Source organism: Chiloscyllium plagiosum, unplaced genomic scaffold (genome assembly GCF_037043375.1).
Source record: "Chiloscyllium plagiosum isolate Xiang-an unplaced genomic scaffold, Cpla_swu_hap1 HiC_scaffold_37, whole genome shotgun sequence".
Taxonomy (NCBI): domain Eukaryota; kingdom Metazoa; phylum Chordata; class Chondrichthyes; order Orectolobiformes; family Hemiscylliidae; genus Chiloscyllium; species Chiloscyllium plagiosum.
The window spans coordinates 26,524,051-26,547,039 of record NW_028270175.1 but is presented as its reverse complement, the minus strand read 5'-3'; the positions used below and the strand labels follow the sequence as shown (position 1 = coordinate 26,547,039).

Genomic DNA, 22,989 nt, shown 5'->3' with positions numbered 1-22,989 from the left:
AATTCTCTAATGTCTCTACAGGGATGGCAAGGTGCCACCACAACTTTCCAATGGCCCAACACCCCTCACCCCCGAAATTATTTGGGAAATGTCAACCGCAGGCTGACACCCCGCAGCCCACTACCACTAGAAACTTAATCCAAAACTAACCCAAAAAAGAGATACAGTTATCTAGTTCTATAGATAATTAAGATTCCCACAGATGGAAAGATCTATTGACTGAATACATGTGCCACTCAAAGCACCAAATATAATGACCCCTACTTTCTCAATTTGATGAATAGCAAGGCTTTCATCATCACTAACTCACAACTAGCACTCACTGACAGTTTCCTTATTTTTCATGTGAATGTCAAATACAAGGATGCTGCCTTGATGAGGGCTGTCTACAGTGATGATTTCTCAATTCATTAAAGTTCTCCAGATAGAAGAATCTATAGATTAATGATGCTTGCACTGTATGAACAGGAAATGCAGTGGAGTAGACAAATGAATATCTTTCAAGTCCATTCTAGTTTCCTGTATAAAGCTCTGTGGTACAAGCCTGTGAGAGCTCAATGATTATTATAGCATGATGCACACATTACAATGTCCTGACAATGTGCAAGACTTTTGGAAGCTGAAAAACAATGATTATAAAGAGTATGGAAGGACATTATTTCTCACAGCATGATGAAGTTGCAGAGGAAGGAGTGTGTGAACAATATCCAGTGACAGGAGGATATAATGGTCAGCTCAGTCCCTTCAATAAAGAGCAGTTACATCAACCAATAAAGTCATTTCAAACCTGCCTGTTATGGCCCCACACCATTACAATTCCCCACAATGTCAAAGAATTCTGCTAACTTCTTTTACAGGACAGAAGTTTATATTTCAATGTTATTGTTCAAAATCTTCAAAAGTTGCAAGAATGCACAAGAATGGAACTCCACATAGCAAGAAAGTACTTGCATTGATACAAGTGCCATTTACAATCCTGTGATGTCCTGCATCACTTTATAGCAAATTATGATTTTTTTTTTAAAGTTGTAATGTAGATAAAAAGCATTCACTAATCTTTGCACAGTTCAGTCCTACAAAGACATGATTTGACCAAATTATTTCACCAAAGATCCTTTGGCAACACCTTTCAAACTCATGACCACTTCTACCTAGAAGGACTAGGGCAACAGTCACATGGTAACACCACCACCTACAAATTCCCTTCCATGTTACTCATCATTCTGACTTGGAAATACATCACTGTTGCTGGGTCTAAATCCTGGAATTCCCTCCCTACCTTTTGTGCATCTACCTACAGTACTGGACTACAGCTGTTCAAAAAAGCAGCTAACCACAATCTTCTCAAGAGTAAAGTGGCCTATGAGTCCACAACATTGATTCCAGACCCCCTGAAGTCTCATGGCTTCAGGTTGAATATGGACAAGAAAACCTCCTGCTGATTACCATGAACTGTCTTCCCTCGATTGATAAATCAGTGACTGAGAGGAAGCACAGAAAATGGCAAGGGTACAAAATGTACTGTGGTTTGGGATTTCAACGTCCACCACCAAGAGTGGCTTGGCAGGAGCAGTACTGATCCAGTTGGTTGAGTCCTAAAGAACATATCTGCTAGACTGGCTCTGAGACATGTGGTGAGGAAACCAAGAGAGATAAACTTACTTAATCTCATCTTTATCAAGCTGCTGGCAGCAGATGCATCTATCTATGACAGTATTGAATAAGAATGACTACTACACAGTCCTTGGGGAGATAAAACCCTGCCTTTACACTGAGAATACCCGATTTCAAGTCATGTGTCACTATCATTATGCTAAATAGAATAGACAACAAACAGACCTAGCAACTCAAGACTGGGCACCAACAGGAGCAGAATTGTACTCCAGCAAAATATGCAACCTTTTGGCTTAGCATATCCCTCACTCAACCATTAACATCAAGTCAGAGAATAAACCTTGGTTCAGCGGAGTGTAGTTGCAACAAGGTCAGCCAGGTAGACCACATAGAACATGAATTCCCTGAGTGGACCAAATTAATAGCCTCAATCAGGGAGCCCTGGCTGACAGATAAAAATAAGAGTGTCAGACATCCTGTTCACTCTGACAGTGGCTCCGAGAGAGCTGGATCAGTGTCAAGGACTCTGTGTGTAAATAAAGTGTGATTTGATGTTGGGATACTGGCCTCTGTTGTTATTTCAGAGAGTGCAGGAGGGCATGCTAGAAGCAGCACGAGATATACCTAAAAATGAGGTGTCTACCTGGTAAAGCTACCAAACAGGTAGCATAAGCAAGTGAGAGACAGAGCTAAGTGATCCTACTATCAATAGATCAAATCAAAGCTCTGCAGTTCTGCCATAACCAGCTGTGAACAGTGGTGGAGAATTAAACAACTCACTGGACGGGAAGGTCCATGATATACCCATTCTCAACGATGGGGGAGCCCAGCACATCAGTGGAAAAGATAAGGCTGAACCATTCACAGAGTGGATGATTCATCTCAGCCTCCTCCAGTGCTTCCCAGCATCACGGATACCAATCTTCAACCAATTCAATTCACTCCATATGATATCAAGAAACAGTTGGAGGCAATTGGTACTGCAGAGGCTATGGACTCTGACAACAGACCTGCAATAGTACTGAAGACTTGTGTTTTAGAACTTAGCAAAGCTCTTTCAGAACAGTTACAACCCTGGAGCCTACCCAACAAATGTGGAAAATTGCCCTGAATATCCTGTCCACAAAAAGCAGGACAAATCTAACCTGGCCAATCACTACCTCATCGGTCTACTCAAAATCATTAGTAAACTGATGGAAGGTGTCATTAACAGTGCTATCATGCAGCACATGTTCAGCTATAAACTGCTCTGTGACACCCAGTTTGGATTCCACAAGGGCCACACAGCTCCTGACCTCATTACAGCCTTGGTTCAAACATAGTCAAAAGAGCTGAATTTCAGAGGTGAGGTAAAAGTGACAGTCCTTGGTATTAAGCCACTGTGATATCAACGAACCAAAGCAAAACTGGAATCAGTGGGTAAAAACAAGGGCTGCAGATGCTGGAAACCAGATTCTAGATTAGAGCTCTATTCCTGATTAAGGGCTTTTGCCCAAAACATCAGTTTTCCTACTCTTCGGATGCTGCCTGAACTGCTGTGCTTTTCCAGCACCACTCCAATCTAGAATCTGGAATCAGTGGGTATCAGGGGGCAAACACCCCTCTGGTTTGAGTCATACCTGGCACGTAAGAAGATGGTTGGGCCTGATGGAAGTCAATCATTTCAATTCCAGTACATTTCTGCAGGACTTCCTCAGGGTAGTGTCCTCAGCCCAATCATCTTCAGCTACTTCAGCAATGACTTTCTGTCCATTATAAGGTCAGAAATGGGGTGCTCACTGATGCTTGCAAAGTGTTCCACACAATTCTCAACTCCTCACATAATGAAGTAGTCCATGTTCAAATGCAACAAGATCTGGACAATATCCAGGCCTGGGCTGCAAAGTGGCTAGTAATATTCATGCTAGACAAATGACAGGCAATGATCATCTTCAATAGGAGACCATCTAACCACTACCCCTTAACATTCAAAGGTGTTACCATCACTGAAGCCCCCAATATCAACAAACATTTTTTGAGGTTATCACTGACCAGAAACTCTCTGGACAAGCCACATAACACAATGGCTACAAGAACGCAGGGACTAGCAATCCCCAAAATCGGTCCACCATCTACAGGACACAAGTCAGGAGTGTGATGATATACTCAACACTTGCCTGGATGGTACAGCTCCAAGAACATTCAAGAAACTTGACACTATCCAAGACCAAAGCAGCTTGCTTGAATGGCACTGCATCCACAAGCATCCACTTCCTTCACCACCTTGGAGTGCAGGTTTATAGCTCCTTGAAAGTGGAGTTGAAGGTAGATAGGATAGTGAAGAAGGCGTTTGGTATGCTTTCCTTTATTGATCAGAGTATTGAGTACAGGAGTTGGGAGGTCATGTTGCGGCTGTACAGGACATTGGTTAGGCCACTGTTGGAATATTACGTGCAATTCTGGTCTCCTTCCTATCGGAAAGATGTTGTGAAACTTGAAAGGATTCAGAAAAGATTTACAAGGACATTGCCAGGGTTGGAGGATCTGAGCTACAGGGAGAGGCTGAACAGGCTGGGGCTGTTTTCCCTGGAACATCGGAGTCTGAGGGGTGACCTTATAGAGGTTTACAAAATTATGAGGGGCATGGATAGGATAAATAGACAAAATCTGTTCCCTGGGGAGGGGGAGTCCAGAACTAGAGGGCATAGGTTTAGGGTGAGAGGGGAAAGATATTAAAGATACCTAAGGGGCAACTTTTTCACGCGGAGGATGGTACGTGTATGGAATGAGCTGCCAGAGGATGTGGTGGAGGCTGGTACAATTGCAACATATAAGAGGCATTTGGATGGGTATATGAATAGGAAGGGTTTGGAGGGATATGGGCCGGGTGCTGGCAGGTGGGATTAGATTGGGTTGGGATATCTGGTCGGCATGGACAGGTTTCCATGCTGTATATCTCTATAATTCTATGACTTAATGACAAAGAAGCTAGAATCTTACAGTCTGCATTGGATACAATGGCTTTAACCCACATATGCATCCAACCCAACCATTCACAGAATACACCGTAAATTGGGTACAAATTTTACCACTGGTTCAAGCAGGCTGAGGTTGAAGGTGACCAAGCTTCTAATCTTCTCATCTGGAAACATGATCCCCTCGACAAAGAAATGATATTCATTGTTTCCTTTAGTATAATCCATAACAGTGGACAGTTTCTTTCTGCCCAGTACATTCATCATTTTTGCTGTAGTATGCAAAACAAAATACAAAAACAATTGAACAAGGTCTTGCATTAGAAATTTTGTAAACTAGGGTGAGAACATGAAACATGTGGAAAGTTGATAATAACATTCAAAGTTTTCCTTGCTTTATTTTATTTGAGAAAATTGAAAAACCAGAATGTGTGCCTTAAGTCCACAATTCAGAGCTGCACTAAGCTTGTGAACAAATAGTAGATTAAACAAATCAGGAGGCATGAATGATATGTTACCAAAATTGGGTATTTAAAACCTGGAAATTGACAGAGAGAGAAAGGTAATGGCATTCATGAAAATCTAACCTTCTGAAGAATATCAAACAAATAGCTTGGGATTTTCAATTGCTGGTGGGACTGGGTGGGTGTGTTGGAATCCTTTGAAAAATTTTTCAACTGGATAGCACTGCATCTTGCAGAATGCAACACAATTTTTAAAAGGGAAGGTGGAGATTACGTAACAGGAACACGGTCACCTCCAATTAAAGGCTTTGAGGGACTACAAGCTCTGGGAGGGCAGAAGAGGAATTTACAATGTCCAACCCTCAACAATCAGGTGCACAGTAGTTGGGTACAAAATGAGCAGGAGTTACATGTGCTCTAGTTCCTAAAAATGTCAGAAGCTGGGGGATCTTGCACTGAATCTTGCGCTTTATGTGCAATTTTGCCTTTGGCCACTTTTGTGCTCATTGAGGTTGCTGGCCCTCTGAGATGCTACCTATTGCCTTCTGCAGGGCACTGGCAGAGGCTATCATGGCTGCCTTTGGCATGCTTTACAGGCAGTTCCATGGTTACACTTGGTGCCTCTAATTGAGCAGTTAGCTTGCCTCTAGCCTAATTAGGGCATTCACATTTCAATTTAGTGCCACAAGTGACAATATTGAAGCAAGGGACCAGGACCTGGAAATAACCCAGGAATCACAATCCCAGTGTGAAAATCACAGCCACCAACTCACATAAGTCATGACGAAAGACTTGTACTTTATCTTTATCAGAAGCTGAAATGTACAGCTGAAGTTTATAGCCAGGCGGCAGAGTGTCAGGTCCTTCAGTTCTTAGGATCATATGAGACATATCTCCAAGGTCTGAAAGAAAAAATATCCAAATATGACTGTAAATAATGGGAGCAGTTACACTCTCAGGATGTTCAATGAGCAAACAGGCCAGAAATCTCTACTTTTCTTGGTATATTTTTATCACCTCACCAGAAAGTGATCATTTATTACTTTTGTAGTTATAGTTTAACCTTATGCATCCACAAAAATTCATTTCTGAGTGCACTTGACTCAGCCAGTGGTACATCAACACATGTCCCGTCACCTTCAAATACTGGCACTGTATCATCATATCTGTCGGATCCAGCAGATCCAATCTCCTTGTCACAGTTCACAAGAAGAATTGCTCCATGTCCATTAGGACCCCACTTCCAGGAACCCTAATAAAGAGAAATCAGAAAAGCTTACATTTATATAGTGCCTTTAACATAGAAGAGAAATATCTTGAGTCTGTTCACAAAATCAAGCAGAAAACAAAGATTAAGATAAAAGGAGGAGAAATTAGGAGAGGTAATCAAAACCTTATTCAAAGTGATGCATTTAAAAAATATCCTGAAGGATCCCTAAATAAAATGCAATGTAAGGTAAAGCTACCATAGTGCCTCTCTCGCATTTTTGTTGGGGGGGGGGCGTTGCCTGCTTATAAGTCTAACCTGAAGGTCACTATGCCTCAGGCAAGGGTGAAGTTGAGAACGTGAGACCATTTTGGCAACATCAGTTGGATTGGGAATTGAAACTGTGCTGTTAGCATCACTCTGCATCACAAAGAAACCATCCTGACAAGTGAGCTGACCACATGTCTTTCTATTTTTGTTACGTCATCTAGTCCTCCAAGGCTTCAATATCGCGATATTCCTCCAATTGTGGCTACATACACATCACCAGAACATTTCCTTCCATTATTAACAACTGTGCCTTCAACTGTCCATGCTATAACTTCTAGAACCTTGCCTCCTTGACCAAGATTTTAGGCATGTATCCTAATATTGCTTTGTAACTTAGCGTTACATTTTGACTGAGAATGTTGTGAACCCTGAGGGATGATTTACTACACTAAAAGGCAAAATGTACAAATTATTCTTCTTGTTTTCTGGTGTTCTCTAGTTCTTCCACCAACATTGCTGTAAACAAAGGGGAGACTGTACACCTCTATGACTCTATGACTAAATACATTATAGAGCATAAAGTGCAGGTTTTTGTTCAATTACCTTATTGGGATTATTCTTCTCAACGTTGCCATCACGATCTGCATCCACATCCAGAGATATGACTATTAAAGAAGGGATACAGAGAATAATTACCAACTGGGGACAGTGGATTGCTTGTCAAGGGAAAAATTTAACTTGGAGGAATTGCTCTGTCAAAACGGAGGCAATTGTTTTCATCTTCCGTATGTAAGTCATTGCAGTTAAGGGCTATGGGTAGTCGTAAAGCAAAAGACAAAGTTAAAGACCATCAGAAACCAAGGTGCACTGTGAATGGTTAGTTATACGAATCTTGCTTTTGCAGAATACTACCCAAAGAGAAAAAAAACTCAGTAAAAACATCAATATCTAGAAATGAAGGTATTGCTCACATTCATTCTCTGTTCTGAAGTAAACAGGATGTGTCAGACCAGTTATGTCTCATTCACCAGTTCGTTTTACTGATTTTTTCCTTCTGGGTAGTGATCAGTGTGGCCAGCGCAGAAAAAGGAGAATGGCTGGTGTGTTATTCTGTCACTAGTCATTAAATTTTTTTTGCAGCTTTTGTCTGCAGTCTTTGGGGGAGAGGGAGTTGACATTCAGTTCCAGTAATAACTGCCCCCCCAGTGGTTCAAAGATCATTTTGATGAAGACAATCAATCAACACTCTCTGCCTCCCTGGGGATTTGCTGGCATAGCAGTCATGTTACCAGATTAGTAATGCTAAAACCCAAGATAATGACTCAGAGAACTGAATTCAAAACTCACTGTAGGAACTGAGGAATTTTCAAAATCAGTTTGAAATAAAAGCTGCAATAAAGACCAAGCATGTCTCTTAAACAGTATCTGGAATGATGACAAACTACTGAATTGTTGTAATGACTTGGCAAGTTCACTCAAGTCCTTAAGGGAAGGAAATCTACTGTCTTTACCAGTTGATCTACATGCGACTTCAAATATGCAGAAATATGATTAATCCTTAACTTTCCTCAAATATTTTCAATAGCAAATGGGGGTGAGTAATAAATACTGGTCGTGCCATCAATGTCTACACTCTAAGAACAACCAAATGAAAATTTGGAATTTTCAAACTGTGGAAAGTCCTTCGTCACCTTTGTGCCATGTACCTGTCCCAACTTTGGCTTCTTCTTTCTGGGTTGCCTGCATTCTTGCAACATGATCCAGTCTCAAAATATTCATGTAATCTGGATGCCATTCATGTGACCACATGTATAGCTCTTTAGCTGCAAAGTTTTCAGCCAGAATTGGCTTTTTAAAAAGATTGTGCTGTAATTTTCATGCACCCCAGCTCAATATTCCTACAGCTAACTCAGGTTTACACAAATCACCATCCCACTTAACAATCCATCCCACAGCATTTTGTGTAAATACCTCTGTAGCACCTCAGCAAAGTAAAATTCATTCCCCATTGACATAAACAGTGCATCTCATATCTTGGAATTGCAAGACCTGTTTAACTAAAGTGTTAGTTACTTACAGATAGCTGTGAGCTGGAAAACTATCTTGTCAACTGGTTTATCCAACTCGTCTCCATAAAAGATAACAGTAACCTACAGGAAGAGTTCAGACATCAGATTGGGAATATTTTGGATCGGCCAGTCATTACACACTGTGCCCAAACTCCCTTGCTACTGATAATAAAAACAAAGAACTGTGGATGCTAGAAATCTGAAACAAAAAGCGAAGTGCTGGAGAAACTTGGCAGAACTGGAAGCATTTGTAGAGAGAATGCAGGTCAACATTTCGAATCCAGGGACTCTTCATCAGAACAGTTCTAAACATTGACTCTGTTTTTCTCTCTACTGATGCTGTCTGACCTGCTGAATTGCTCCAGCACGTTTTTGATTTTGTTCCCTTTCTACTGAAGTCAATTGAAGAATGGGGAACAATCATCAAATTATAAGTCAGTTAGTCTTACTGCTGTTGTGGCTGAACTTCCAGAACCATAAATTTAGATGAAATTAGTGAACATTTATAAGAATTGTTATGAAAATTAAAGCATAGACTAAAAGGAGTCCGGTTTAATGAGTCATGGTTAATGATATTTTCCAGTTTCTCTCAAATGTAATGTTACGTTCCAGGAGAAGACAGTGAAGCAGTGGCAGGACTTACTGTCAGGCTGAGTAACAGTCTGATATGCTGCAGCGAGTATGTTCCTTCAAGGCCATATCTAGCTTTTTACCTGCTACTAGTGCAATTAGCTCCAAACGATGGGCTTTAAGGGGCTCCCACACAGGATCAGGGTGGGGGTTGTAGAAGCAAGTGTGGGTGTCACTGCCATAACACCCCAAACAAATCCAAGTGGGAACATTCATGGGAGGTCTTCTTGTCCCTGTGCCAGTTGGGACTCTTGGTAGACAATTAATCCCCATGTAAGGACCTCATTGATTGATATTCACTCACCAGTGCTGCATGAAAAGCCTGTATAGCATATCATACTGGGTTAGATGGCTGGCACTAGTGTCAACCTGTACTTTTTTTTAAACTTCCAAACTGCTTCCTCAAATTACCTGGCTCAACCCTATCTGTCACATGTTCTGTGCAACGGAAATGTGTATAACTTCTCATTATGCTACCCATTGACAGGAAAGATAATGTACTTTTTAAAAATAAAGTATTTACATAGCATAATATTTCAATCTAAATTTTTGTTCTGCAGAAAGCACGCCTGGAGAGGTATAGCAATCTTACCTTGTTATCGTTGACATGTTTGCTTATTTTTTCCATTGTGATCACAAGCAAGGTTCCATTGTTGAGGGCCCACCTTGCCGCCTGATCAGCTGCAACAGTCACATTATGTACATCTAAAATGGAACACTTGACACCAGAACTGGAGTGCACTTCAAAGAACCGGGATCCTAGAGGTGCCGGCCTGGAGAAAGATAACATTTAAGTCCAGATATCTGCTTACTTAATTCAAAACCAATGTTTTTTTTTTCAAAACAGGGTTTAAACTGACATACTAACTTAGTTCAAGGAATCTTTAATCTCTTCCTTATGGGAATCATCCACATTTTACAAATGCTCCAAATCACCACAAGATGGGCATCATTTTTGATTAGACACCTAAAGGGTAAATATTCACTTGCTATATCTTAACTTATGGAAATACAATACTGGACTGAGTTTCTCCCAGACTACCCCTGCTCAGAGAATCTTACAGTCAGCAGCAATTGGAATTAAAACTCAGCTCGGATCTAGGAGATAGACAGTAGTCACAGTTAAACGAATGCAAAATTCTTGAAGGATTGTAGGGTTGATTACAGAGATGGAGGGGGCAAGTCCACAGGATTTGAACATGGGATTTGCATATGGTACTGTGTTTGAAAGCACTGCATAGTTCTGTTAAGATGATGCGTGAACATGCTTGCACACATCTCAAAGAGCATGATTCGGAGATGCCGGTGTTGGACTGGGGTGTACAAAGTTAAAAATCACACAACACCAGGTTATAGTCCAACAGGTTTAATTGGAAGCACACTAACTTTCGGAGCGACCTGATGAAGGAGCGTCGCTCCGAAAGCTAGTGTGCTTCCAATTAAATCTGTTGGACTATAACCTGGTGTTGTGTGATTTTTAATCTCAAAGAGCTGTTGCGTTGCCTGTTCCTGACTGCTGCATCTTCACAACTTAAGAGGATCATTGCACAGATGTGGAACGTAAAATCAAGCCACACAATAGGCTGGCGGCCAACGTTTGACATGCACGGGAGTGGGTTTTGTGCAAGTAGGATACAGCCAGCTCTGAAGGAACTCAAATTTACAACAGCAGCACAATGTTTGTACTTTTTCCAGATGGTGCTTTAGGGTGCATTAACAGACATGTATTTAAGTTGCTGCCAGATCTGCTGTGTACTTCCAAAATTTTCTGTTTTTGTTACCCGTCTCCCTGTTGAGCTCCATTCAGCACAGTTTTCACCACTCACTTAAGCTCCGAAATTTCCTGATAACATCTATGATTTCTTGCTAATATGGAGGAATCTACATACCTGCATGCACAACTCAATTCCTTTATCTAAATCGCTGATTCTTATAGTGGCAAGTTGAGGCCAGAGTACAGATTCCTACGGAACATCATCTTTTCACGCAGCCCACTCATCAGACTACATTCCCTTAATTTCCATTCCCTATGCCATAACCAATTGCCAATGTATGCCAGAAGGTAACCCAATTTATGTATTTCCATTTGTAAGATGTTTCTGATTTTCTCATCTAGATGGTTTCCATACATACCTTACTGCTTTTTTGTGCAGAAGTATTGCAACATAATGTCTCATAACATTAGCGATTTTGCTATCACATATTATCTATCAAAAATTAAAAGGGAATGCACATGTACATGAAATAGGTACTTACACAGCTTACATTGAAAATGTCAACTTAACTCAAATGATGTTACCAATTTAAACATTTCTATTTCTGCCTGTTAGGTGTTTTTTTCTGGTAATTAGGAAAAGGTGAGGACTGCACATGCTGGAGAGTCAGAGTCAGAAGTGTAATGCTGGAAAAAGCATACCGGTCAGGCAGCATCAAAGGAGCAGGAGAGTCGCCATTTCAGGCGTAAGCTTTTCACCAGGAATTCCTTTTGGTTCATTTTTCTGGTAATGCCTATGATATTTTTAATTGCACTTCCCATTAAAATTCTTGAAATACAGAACAGCTGCGTGTTTGCATGCAGTTGCAAATTCTAACCACCAGGTGTCACCATATGGCATTTAGCTCCTAACCTTTAGATTAGATTACTTACTTACAGTGTGGAAACAGGCCCTTCGGCCCAACAAGTCCACACCAACCCGCAACCCACCCAGACCCATTCCCCTACACCTAACACTACCAGGAATTTAGCATGGTCAATTCACCTGACCTGCACATTTTTTTTTGGACTGTGGGAGGAAACCGGAGCACCCGGAGGAAACCCACGCAGACACGGGGAGAATGCGCAAACTCCACACAGGGAGTCGCCTGAGGCGGGAATTGAACCCGGGTCTCTAGTGCTGTGAGGCAGCAGTGCCAACCACTGTGCCACCGTGCCGCCCACTAACTTCTGGAGAGTTACAGCCTCCTTTATATTATGATTTGGAGATGCCGGTGTTGGACTGGGGTGTACAAAGTTAAAAATCACACAACACCAGGTTATAGTCCAACAGGTTTAATTGGAAGCACACTAGCTTTCAGGGCACCGTTCCTTCATTGGGAGAATGAAGGAGCGGCACTACGAAAACTAGTGTGCTTCCAATTAAACCTGTTGGACTATAACCTGGTGTTGTGTCCTTTATATTAAACATTCTAAATTTATACAGTACATATTTTCATGTACAACAAGAGTTATATGCTGTAGTGATTGCAACAAGGTCAGCCAAGTAGACCGCATAACATGAATTAACTGACTGGAGCTGTTAATCTGGTCCAGTGGAGGAAGCCTGGCCAAGAGATAAGACCGGGGTGTCAGACATTCTGTTCACTCTGAGACAAAAAGTGTGGCACTGGAAAAGCACAGCAGGTCAGGCAGCATCTGAGGAGCAGGAAAGTTGACATTTTGGGCATAAGTCCTTCATTAGGAATGTTCCTGCTCCTTGGGATGCTGCCTGACCTGCTGTGCTTTCCTACTGCCACAGTTTTTGACTCTGATCTCCAGCATCTGCAGTCCTCACTTTCTCCTGTTCATTCTGAGAGCTGGCTGTGAGGGAGCTGGATCAGCATCATGGACTCTCCAAGTATCACTAAAGGGTGTCTTGGTGACAGGATACCAAACTCTATGGAGTTATTTCACATGCATTTATTTAGTATTATTAAAGTAGTAAAAAAGTGTCATGACATCCAAAATGATAAACAAAAAGGTGCGTTTTATGAAGCTAGCATTCTTGAGGAGAAATATACAAATAAACTCATCTACAACCAGAGGTTCATAGTACTGCCCTCTTATTAGAGAGTGAATGAGAGTGAGAGTGAGAGGGTGTGCGTGTGAGAGAGGGAGAATGAGAGAGAGTCATAGAGATGTACAGCATGGAAACAGATCCTCCAGTCCAACTCATCCATGTGACCAGATATCCTAAATTATTCTAGTCCCATTTGTCAGCACATATCCCTCTAAAACCTTTCCATTTATTTACCCATCCAGATGCCTTTTAAATGTCATAATTGCACCAGCCTTCATAACTTCCTCTGGCAGTTCATCCCATACAAGGACCATCCTCTGCGTGAAAAAGTTGCCCCTTAGGTCCCTTTTAAATATTTCCCCTCTCGCTTTAAACCTATGCCCTCTACGTTTGGACTCCCTACCTCTAAGTAAAAGATCTTGACTATTCACCCTACCCATGTCACTTGTGATTTTATAAACTTCTGTAAGGTAACCTCTCAACCTCTAATGCTCTAGGGAAAATAGCCCCAGCCTATTCAGCCTCTCCCTATAGCTCAAACTCTCCCACCCTACTAACATCCTTGTAAATCTTTTCTGAACCTTTCAAGTTTCACAAGATCTTTACTATAGCTGTAGATCAGATTGAATGCAGTATTTCTTCATCAGAATGAGTGTGAGAGTGAGATTGAGAGAGAGGATTGGGGTTAAGGTCACCACATATCAGATGGAGGGGTGAGGTTGAGATGGTGGGCCCTTCATGGAGGCCTCAGCTGATACGTGAATTTAAATTGAACTAAAGGTAGTCTGGAGAGGCATGGCTCCAGGAGGAGGAGATGAGGTTATGTTATAGAGACCAGTGCAGAAGTTTTTTTGAAGTTTAGATCAGAGTGGTGCTGGAAAAACACAGCAGGTCAGGCAACATCCGAGGAGCAAGAAAATCGACGTTTCGGGCAAAAGCCCTTCATCAGGAAACTACCTTAATAATACTAAATAAATGCATGTGAAATAACTATACAGAGGTCGGTATCCCATCACCAAGAAACCCTTTAGTGATATTTGGAGAGTTCTTGATGCTAATCCAGCTCCCTCACAGCCAGCTCTTAGAATGAACAGGAGAAAGTGAGGACTGCAGATGCTGAAGATCAGAGTCGAAAAGTGTGTTTTCCTGATGAAGGGCTTTTGCCCGAAACGTCGATTTTCCTGCTCTTCGGATATTGCCTGACCTGTTGTGCTTTTCCAGCACCACTCTGATCTAAACTCTGGTTTCCAGCATCTGCAGGCCTCACTTTTGCCTAGAGGTTTTTTTAAAGCCTATTCAGTTAAATTACCCCAACAAAATTTAGCAGATCAGATGTATAGCATGTCCTTCAGGATTTTCTGCATGCTATCTTGTTCTGTATGTGCCACTCATCTTGTTTGTTAAAACTTCTTATTCTCTTTGTTCTTTGTCTGTAGTGCTTTTTAGAAATATGAGGCCAGATTTTTTTGCCACTCTGGTCCTATTTTTCTTTTTAAAAGAAAGAAGGAAGCTTCACATGTCTGAGAGGACATTCCACTCAGGACTCCCTTAAATGTGGAGTCGTACTTCCATTCCAATAGTTCTCTCATGGTACAGAACTGTCAGAGGAAGACAGACCACCCTCACAATAGGTCTTTAGAACTCTTTCTCAAAGGGCAGTTAAAGAGAGCCTAAATAATTTTAAGGCAGAAGTAGGTAGATCCTTGGTTAAGTGATTGGGTGAGTGGTTATCAGGAATAGGCAGGAATGTGGAATAATCAGATCAGCTATGACCAAAGAGCTGGGTGCCCCACTAATTCACAAGTTCCTTATATATGTACCTCATTATTGTGCCAATCAGTGTGTATGAAGCTTTTTTAAACCATGCTAATTATAACAATTTATGCATGTGCATGCATAAATGTCTTTTGGACAAGTAAAGCAAGCATTTTGGATTCCAAAAAGAGGGAAATAACTTGTATTTTTTTCAGTGTTTTGATCTCAGCTTATATTAATATTTGTTAAGACAGATCTCAGAGTGCCAACCTGGCTTATTAAATCCAAACTTTTTATTAAACTGTCCAGGCCAATTGCTAAACACATTCACAAGAAGCTATCAGTGTACTTTCAAAATAAAGAATAAAAAGTTTATTAAACAAGAAGAAAAACACAAATTATAACACACATCTCAAAAAGGAAGGGTGGAAAGTTTCATTACAAACATTGGGAAAAAAAGACTGACTGATATTGCACTTATAACCCCAGCAAGATCCTGACAAACAGCCACAACTTCAGTGACGAGTCACTGTGATTTCCCCCCTAAAACTCTTTTCTCAGATTCAGGTTAGGACAGCTTCACTTGGTTTGCTTTGGGCAAATTTTCTCTGCAGTCACAAAAAGTTTTTTCCCCTTCATCTAGTATCTCTGTCTGGGACACTTAAAAACAGATTGCAAACTAAATTTGATATTAGTTTTAGCTTCAGAGCAAACTCACAAGTTCCCTGAACTCAGCTGCCCAGCCTCCATTCTGTATGGCCATTTTCTGTGGCTGCAGACCTCTATGACTATTAAACTGCACTGCTGGTGTCACCTATGCAACTGAACTGAGAGATAGAGAGAAATTTAATATCAAGTAAGAAATTGAGGGAAGCAAGGTTACAAAATGTACTCTGCTTGGGTCAGTCAGTGCCAATTTCCAAGCAGCTGAAAGATACCTGTTGTATCATGTCTCACAGACAGTATATATTGAGACATGTTCATTGTATAAACATGGCACATGACCTTAGGGCAAAACCATGCCATATTCTATCTTACCTCAGATTACTTGAAATAGGACACTCTACTGGAAAATGCTCCTCTGTTGCAAACCACTAGCTTGGTATTGTCAAGGCTTGTGGCTGAGAAATATAACTTTGTACATAATAAACATCTTGGATTCTTCAAAACCATAATATCCAAAGCCAGTTCTTTGTGTTACAGGAGCTAACAGAAGCATTGTCACATCAGGTAAAACATTGGAATAGTCATGTCTAATCATGAAGTAATGTTTCAGCAATATATAAAATGATATAATACTTTTACAAAATTAGCAAGAGACACCTGGTCCCTCTGTTTCCACAATATTCAGCCTGCACTATGAATCATGTCATTGCAATTCAACCTCATAAGTAGCTGCTCAAAGACATAGTGAATGAGAAAATGAGACAGCAAGTATGGAGTGGTTACCCTTGCTTAAGTGGCTTAGAGTTCATAATTCAGAAGCCCAGCATTTACACAGTGACATTTGAGGAGAATCAAACACTTGCACAAGGATAAATTAATGTAATAAAAGAAAAATCAAATGAGCCTTACAACTTACTTGTAAATATCAATATTGAGCACAGTTCCCACCACATAAATGACCTGGTTGGGTTTCCCACATTCCAGGCGCACGGTCCTTTGCTTGGACATGATGAAGATTTAAGTTCTACAAAGGAAGAGTCACTGTTTCAGCTTATATAGAAGTTTATCTATAGAAATTTCCATGCTGTACATCTCTCTGACCCTATGTCTCTCAATCAATGCCCTGCTCACTTAACAGCCCAGGTTCACTAATCTCTCTCTTAACCTGTCTTCTGATGTGAGAAAACTCCATTATTTGAGATAAATAGTTGCTCTCCTCGTCTCCCATTTTTTATATTCATCTGCAAAATAAACAGTTTAGGATTTTATTCTTCAAACAAATCATTTTATCTGGTTATAAGAATAAAGAACACTGTTCTTATAATAGTTACACATCTTTTAACCTCTTTGTAGAAAACCTTTTTAATTCAAGTGAAAATAAATCAAATATTTCCTATTATTGAAGTCCTCTATTCATCATTTAAACCCATCAACAGTCAATCTGATTTAATAAAACTATTTCCAATTAAAGAACTTTCTTACGGCACACAGAGTTAGTGAAATTTTCTGATCCTTGTAGATTTTAGACGAATCTCAGTTTTTTAATCTCTTACTTGATACTCACGATGATTATCATTCCAAATTGTCCCAACTTGTTTAAATACAGAGCTGTAACCACTTGAATGAATTCTCACTTTAAAGCAGTTGATTTGAGACTATTCTTGTGCTCACACTTAACTTTAAGTTCCCATAATAGAGACTAAAATTCATTGTCTCAATCATAGACTTTAACAAGATCCTGACATTTTTGAATCTGTTGACTAAAATTGATTTAGAGAACAAAACAGATTTACCTCCGTGACTGTGCACAGCTGCTTGTCAGTAAGCATAAAGTTTGCAAATACCAACAGGTCTCAGTTACAAACACATAATTGGCTGATCAGGTATTTGCAGTCATTTCAGAAAAAAAGTTGCAGAACCAGCCCCTGTTTTTTTTTTCCAAAATTATTGAAATCACAGGTCAGAGGGCATCTCTGGATTGAACAGCGATGTGAACATTTCAGATGCCCAGTCTTTCATCAGAACTTTGTATTTTATGATTTTTTTTCGGATTTGCAGCTTTACACTATTTACTGTAATTTAATAGATTAGAAAGATTGCTCTTGGCCAGCTCTGGCAAACAATTAAACTATAATGATGAGAATTATTTATTAATTCATAGATGTGGGTGTGACTGGCTAGGTCAGCGCTTTATTGCTCACTTTTAATTGCCTTTGAGAAGGTGAGCAGACTTCATAAACCTGCCTTGCAGAGAATAAATACCCCAACTGTGCAATTAGGGAGTAGTTCCAGGGCTTTGACCTGGTGACAGTAAAAGAACAGCAATGGAATTCCAAATCAGAATAGTGCATGACTTGCAAGGAAATTTGCAGATGGTGGTGCTCCTAATTCACGTGTATGTATGTTACATGATTAATTCTTCTCACATTTAGTGTGAAAACCTCATATTTTTATTCTGTTTTGATTGTGGACTGAATTGGGAAAAGGATGTTTTATAGCAAAGGACTGAGAAAAGAATTGCTGTACATTGTGGGTTTTAGTAAAACACATTGTTACTTTGCAAGTAGTAAAGGAGGATGTAAGAGTAGATGGTATGACACTAGGGTTTATATAAAGTGAGACTCAGCCAGCAATAAGTTGATGATTGATTTATGACCCATTATGAATGCCAGAGGTCATCAGCCTGACAATAATTCTGGTTTCTAGGTAGTGCAAATGTAAAATGAGTTTTATGGGATATAATATCATTTATTGTAAATTTAGGTTTCTGATTTTTGATTTTGTAACTTATGGGTTTTCTGTGTGTCAAAAGTTAATAATTAAATTACTTAGTGTGGAAACAGGTCCTTCGGCCCAACAAGTCCACACCGACCCGCCAAAGCACAACCCACCCATACATGTACCCCTTACCTAACACTACGGGCAATTTAGCATGGCCAATTCACCTGACCTGCACATCTTTGGACTGTGGGAGGAAACCAGAGCACCCGGAGGAAACCCACGCAGACACGGGGAGAACGTGCAAACTCCACACAGTCAGTCACCTGAGGCAGGAATTGAACCCGGGTCTCTGGTGCTGTGAGGCAACAGTGCTAGCCACCGTGCAGCCCAATTATAGATTCATACAGCACGAAAACAAACCCTTTAGTCCAACTCATTCATGCTGACCAAGTTTCCAAAATTAAAATAGTGCCATTTGCGTGCATTTGGCCCATATCCCTCTTAACCTTTCTTATTCATGTACCAATCCAAATGTCTATTAAATGTTGTAACTGTAACTGCGTCTACCACACATGAACCACTCTGTGTGAAAAAGTTGCCTCTCAGGTCCCTTTTAAATCTTTCTTCTCTTATCTTAAAAGTATGCCTCCTAGTTTTGAATTCCCCACTCTAAGGAAAGTACCTTTGCTATTCACCTTATCTATGCCTCTAATGATTTTTAAAATGTCTATAAGGTCACCCCTTACGCTTCAGGGAAAAAAAGACACAGCCTACCCATCCTCTCCAAATAACTCAAATCCTCCAGTACCATGTAAATCTTTTCCTATTTAATAACATCCTTACTGTAGCAGGGTGATCAGAACTGTATGCAGTACTCCAAAAGTGGCTTTGCCAACGTCCTGTACAGCCACAACATGACCTCCCAACTCCTATACTTAATGCTCTCTGTTTGACAACACTCCCCAAGGCCCTACCATTAACTGTATAAGTCCTGCTTGGTCTGTCATACCGAAATGCAACACCATCTGCCATTCCTCAGCCCACTGGCAATAAACAAGGGCGATTAATGCTGTTTTAGTTATACGCACACATCTTGTAAATGATGTAAGAGAAAAAATAATTGAAGCTGATACTATGTGATAGGTAAAACAGAGAAGCAGTGGCTTGGAAAAATGCTGTATGAGTTTTATTATACATCATGAACATTCAAAAGAAGAAGTTGGTAGAAGATACTTGGATCATTTTTGGCTTGTAAGTAATCCACTGAATTGCACACAGCAGTTTATTTGCAGTGAGTTAGCTGACCACAACTGGGTTTTTAGTGGGGGCATCACAATTGCTCAGTAACTCTAGCTGATGGAGAAAAAGAAGCAGTTTACACAAATGTTTCATCGACATATTACAACAGAAGTAAGCGGACCAGCCAAAGTTGTGCAGTTTTATGCCCACATTCATGTGTGTTTGTTTTAAGACAGACTGATCCAGGAGAAAGAACAGTATTCAGGCTTGAGCTTCCTTCTAACACAGTCTATAACATGTTAAGACTGAATACTACAATGGTACTTAGAGATTTACGAGGTTCTAATCTTACTGCTACATTATCGAAAAGCTATTCTATAAACAGGTGGCATGGTGGCTCAGTGGTTAGCGCTGCTGCCACACAGTACCAAGGTCTGAGGTTCAATTCCAGCCTTGGGCAACTGTCTGTGTGGAGTTTGCATATTCTGTGTGGGTTTCCTCCCACAGTCCAAAGATGTGCAGGTCAGGTGAATTGGCCATGCTAAATTGCCCATAGTGTTAGGTGCATTAGACAGAGGGAAACATGTCTGGATGGGTTACTCTTCAGAGGGTCAGTGTGGACTTGTTCAGCTGAAGGGCCTGTTTCCACACTATAGGGAGTCTAATCTAATTTTTAAAAAAATCTAAACTTTGCCAATTGTTCTGCTTCTCTGTATATATTTCTCTCCTTTTAACACTACCCACATTCTGCCAGTGAGATGCATCTTCGTGACATCATTGTAAAGTTGCTCCAGGGTCCTAAAACCCTTACAGAATACATTATATGAAGATGGATTTAAATTCAATATCACAGTTGCTGTTTTATCAAAATGTTAGCATTGAAAGTTTGTGCGAAGATTTGTAGCTCGGGTGCTCGTTGTTGTGGTTCTGTTCGCCGAGCTGGAAGTTTTTGTTGCAAACGTTTCGTCCCCTGGCTAGGCGACATCATCAGTGCTTGGGAGCCTCCTGCGACGCGCTTCTTTGATGTTTCCTCCGGTGTATAAACAGACCACTATAAACATCGGAAGAAACATCAAAGAAGCGCTTCGCAGGAGGCTCCCAAGCACTGATGATGCCGCCTAGCCAGGGGACGAAACATTTGCAACAAAAACTTCCAGCTCGGCGAACAGAACCACAACAATGTTAGCATTAAATTGGTAGTGAGGGGAGCTGGTAAAATAAAGATTAAAGTAGGAAATAATCAATTTACAAAGTTTCATACTCCATTGTTATTTTTCATATTTTACATATTTCTTCATGACAAACCAGTCCCACCTGTCACTAATACATGACAGCAGCCCAAATCAGCTTATCTTCAGTACTCCTTTCATTTGGAGGACACTTTCGATTGTATCAGATTATATATTTTAATCTACAATCCTTATTGAAAATGAAAATGTTGTTTCCAGTGTTTACATTTCACATCCCAAGAAGCAAATATGCGTTCATAACTGTATTGTATACATTTGAAAGTAATGAGTTGACCGCGAAGCATTTTGGGGCATCTTGCGACATGGAAACATTGAATAAATGTAAGTTCTTTCTATACTTGCAGAGCTGTCTTGCTCAAGGTTCTAGAAGTACAACAGCAATTTGTATTTAATTAGCATCTTTGATTAAAGGATGGGAGAGCAATTTGAGGACACAGGAAGTGTTCTGTTGTGAAACAAAGGTGAATAAATCAATAAGAAAAGATCATTAACTCATGTACAGTAAAAGAGCTGTTAACCATCTGAAACACACAGTTCCTAATGTAATTAGTTCAATTTTTTTAGATCGCTAGTTTATATAAAGCTTGACAAGGTCTCCTAGGGCTTCTGCATACCAATTGTGCCTTCCCATGAAACGTCTACCATGTTTCTATCAATTGTACACCTGATAATGCATGGTTCAAGGTAAATTCCAGAGAAGAGCGATGAAGTTTTACGAATTTGTTTTTTGGTTGCAAAATTAACTCCGTTCCTAAGAGGAATGTTCTAAACATAGATATAGATTTAAACTAGTTTAATACTTGATTTGATTGTTACCAGTTACACATCACTATTTCAGTATTATTAGTCTTTTGTCAGAAAATGCATGTGGTCAAGGCTGCACACAAAAAAAATCAAAACAAAAGCAATGTGTTGTTACTTATAGAAATTGTAACAGGCAATTATTCCACCACTTAAAATTAAATAGTTTCTGATGTATATTAGGACTGCAGTAAACTTTACCTTTGTTCAGGTGATGGGCAGTAAAATCAAAGATAAAGTTTACAAAGTTAAGTATATCCAGCATTTTGCATTATTAGTACCAATTTTCAGCAGGCACAATATTTGGTTTTGTAACAGTGAATCTCTGCTTAATCAAATGTTCAATGATAAAATTTCTTCAGCCATGAAAACAGATGCTTCAGAGTGATGAGGAAGTTCCCTTCACTGAACTAAATATGATAAATTAGAGAAAGTCATGGCACTCTCAGGCATGTCAGACGATAAAACAAGTAAGCACAGAGCCAGGGCTGTGAACCTCAAATTTATCCCAGATTCCAGGAATTATTTATTAGAGTTAACAGTGATGACACAAAGTGTGCCTGAGGCACTGACACTAGATTCATTGGATTTTTCTTGATTGTGGTGATATTCTCGAAGGATGAAAGCTAGTAAGTCAAACAATCTTCTTCATTCATAATTCAATTCAGTTCGATATTCAACACACAAAAAACTTATATAGTTTTCTAATGTTTCATTGTTTTATTGTTACCATTTGACTTTTATACTATTTAACATGCACTGGATCTAACTGAATGAGGTGAAGTGCTTCATAAATGGAAGTAGCACCTTCAAATTAGAATTCTTGATCACGAGTTAAAGATATTTGTAATGAATAGTGAGTATTATTTAAAAGGATAAAAATTGCAGGAGGTTGCGACACAGACATTCGAGGTGCACGAAACGCAGAAAGGTAGTAAACAAGTGCAGCAGGTAATCAGGGAGCCTAATATAATGTTGGCCCTTATTTCAAAGGGGCTGGTGTCACGAGTAGGGAAATTTTAATGCAACTGGACAAGGTGCTGGTGAGACTACATCTGGAGTACTGTGAGCTGTTTTGGTCCCCTTATTTAAGGAAAGATATTATTTTATTGGAGGCAGTTCAGAAGGTTTTGTTAGGATGATCCCGATATGGAGGGATTGTCTTTTGATCAAAGATTAGACAGATAGGGACTCTACCCACTGGAATTTAGAAGAATGAGGGATAATCTCATTGAGACATATAGGATTCTTAAGGGGCTTGGCAGGGTAAATGCTGAGAGGATGCCTCCCCTCATAGGAGAGTCTAAGACCAGAGGGCATAATCTCATGGTTAATGGGACATCATTTTAAGATTGACATGAGGAGGAATTTCTTCTCTCAGAGAACTGCGATCTTTCAAACCCATTGCACAAAGAACTATGAGGGCAGAGTCTTTATGTGTATATAAGACTGAGATAGATAGATTCATGATTAGGCGGGGAATAAAGGGTATGGAAAAGGGCAAGGAAATGATCGTGAGGAATGTCAAACTAGCTACCATCCAAATGAATGGTATAGCAAGCCCGAGGGGCTG

General features: G+C 40.1%; 1 protein-coding gene across 1 annotated transcript in view; it reads right to left on the bottom strand.

Annotated features, from left to right (window-relative positions):
- padi2 (peptidyl arginine deiminase, type II) overlaps window positions 1-17,225 on the bottom strand; it is a 40,029-nt gene extending 22,804 nt beyond the window's left edge. The window contains exons 1-8 of the mRNA XM_043675696.2: window positions 17,199-17,225; window positions 16,322-16,429; window positions 9,801-9,981; window positions 8,587-8,659; window positions 7,113-7,174; window positions 6,170-6,284; window positions 5,806-5,934; window positions 4,683-4,840 (exon numbers count right to left, since the gene is read on the bottom strand). Of these exons, the coding sequence (XP_043531631.2) occupies window positions 4,683-4,840; window positions 5,806-5,934; window positions 6,170-6,284; window positions 7,113-7,174; window positions 8,587-8,659; window positions 9,801-9,981; window positions 16,322-16,413 (810 nt within the window). The 5' untranslated portion in view covers window positions 16,414-16,429; window positions 17,199-17,225. The remainder of the gene's footprint in view (window positions 1-4,682; window positions 4,841-5,805; window positions 5,935-6,169; window positions 6,285-7,112; window positions 7,175-8,586; window positions 8,660-9,800; window positions 9,982-16,321; window positions 16,430-17,198) is intronic.
- Window positions 17,226-22,989: the final 5,764 nt, after the last annotated feature.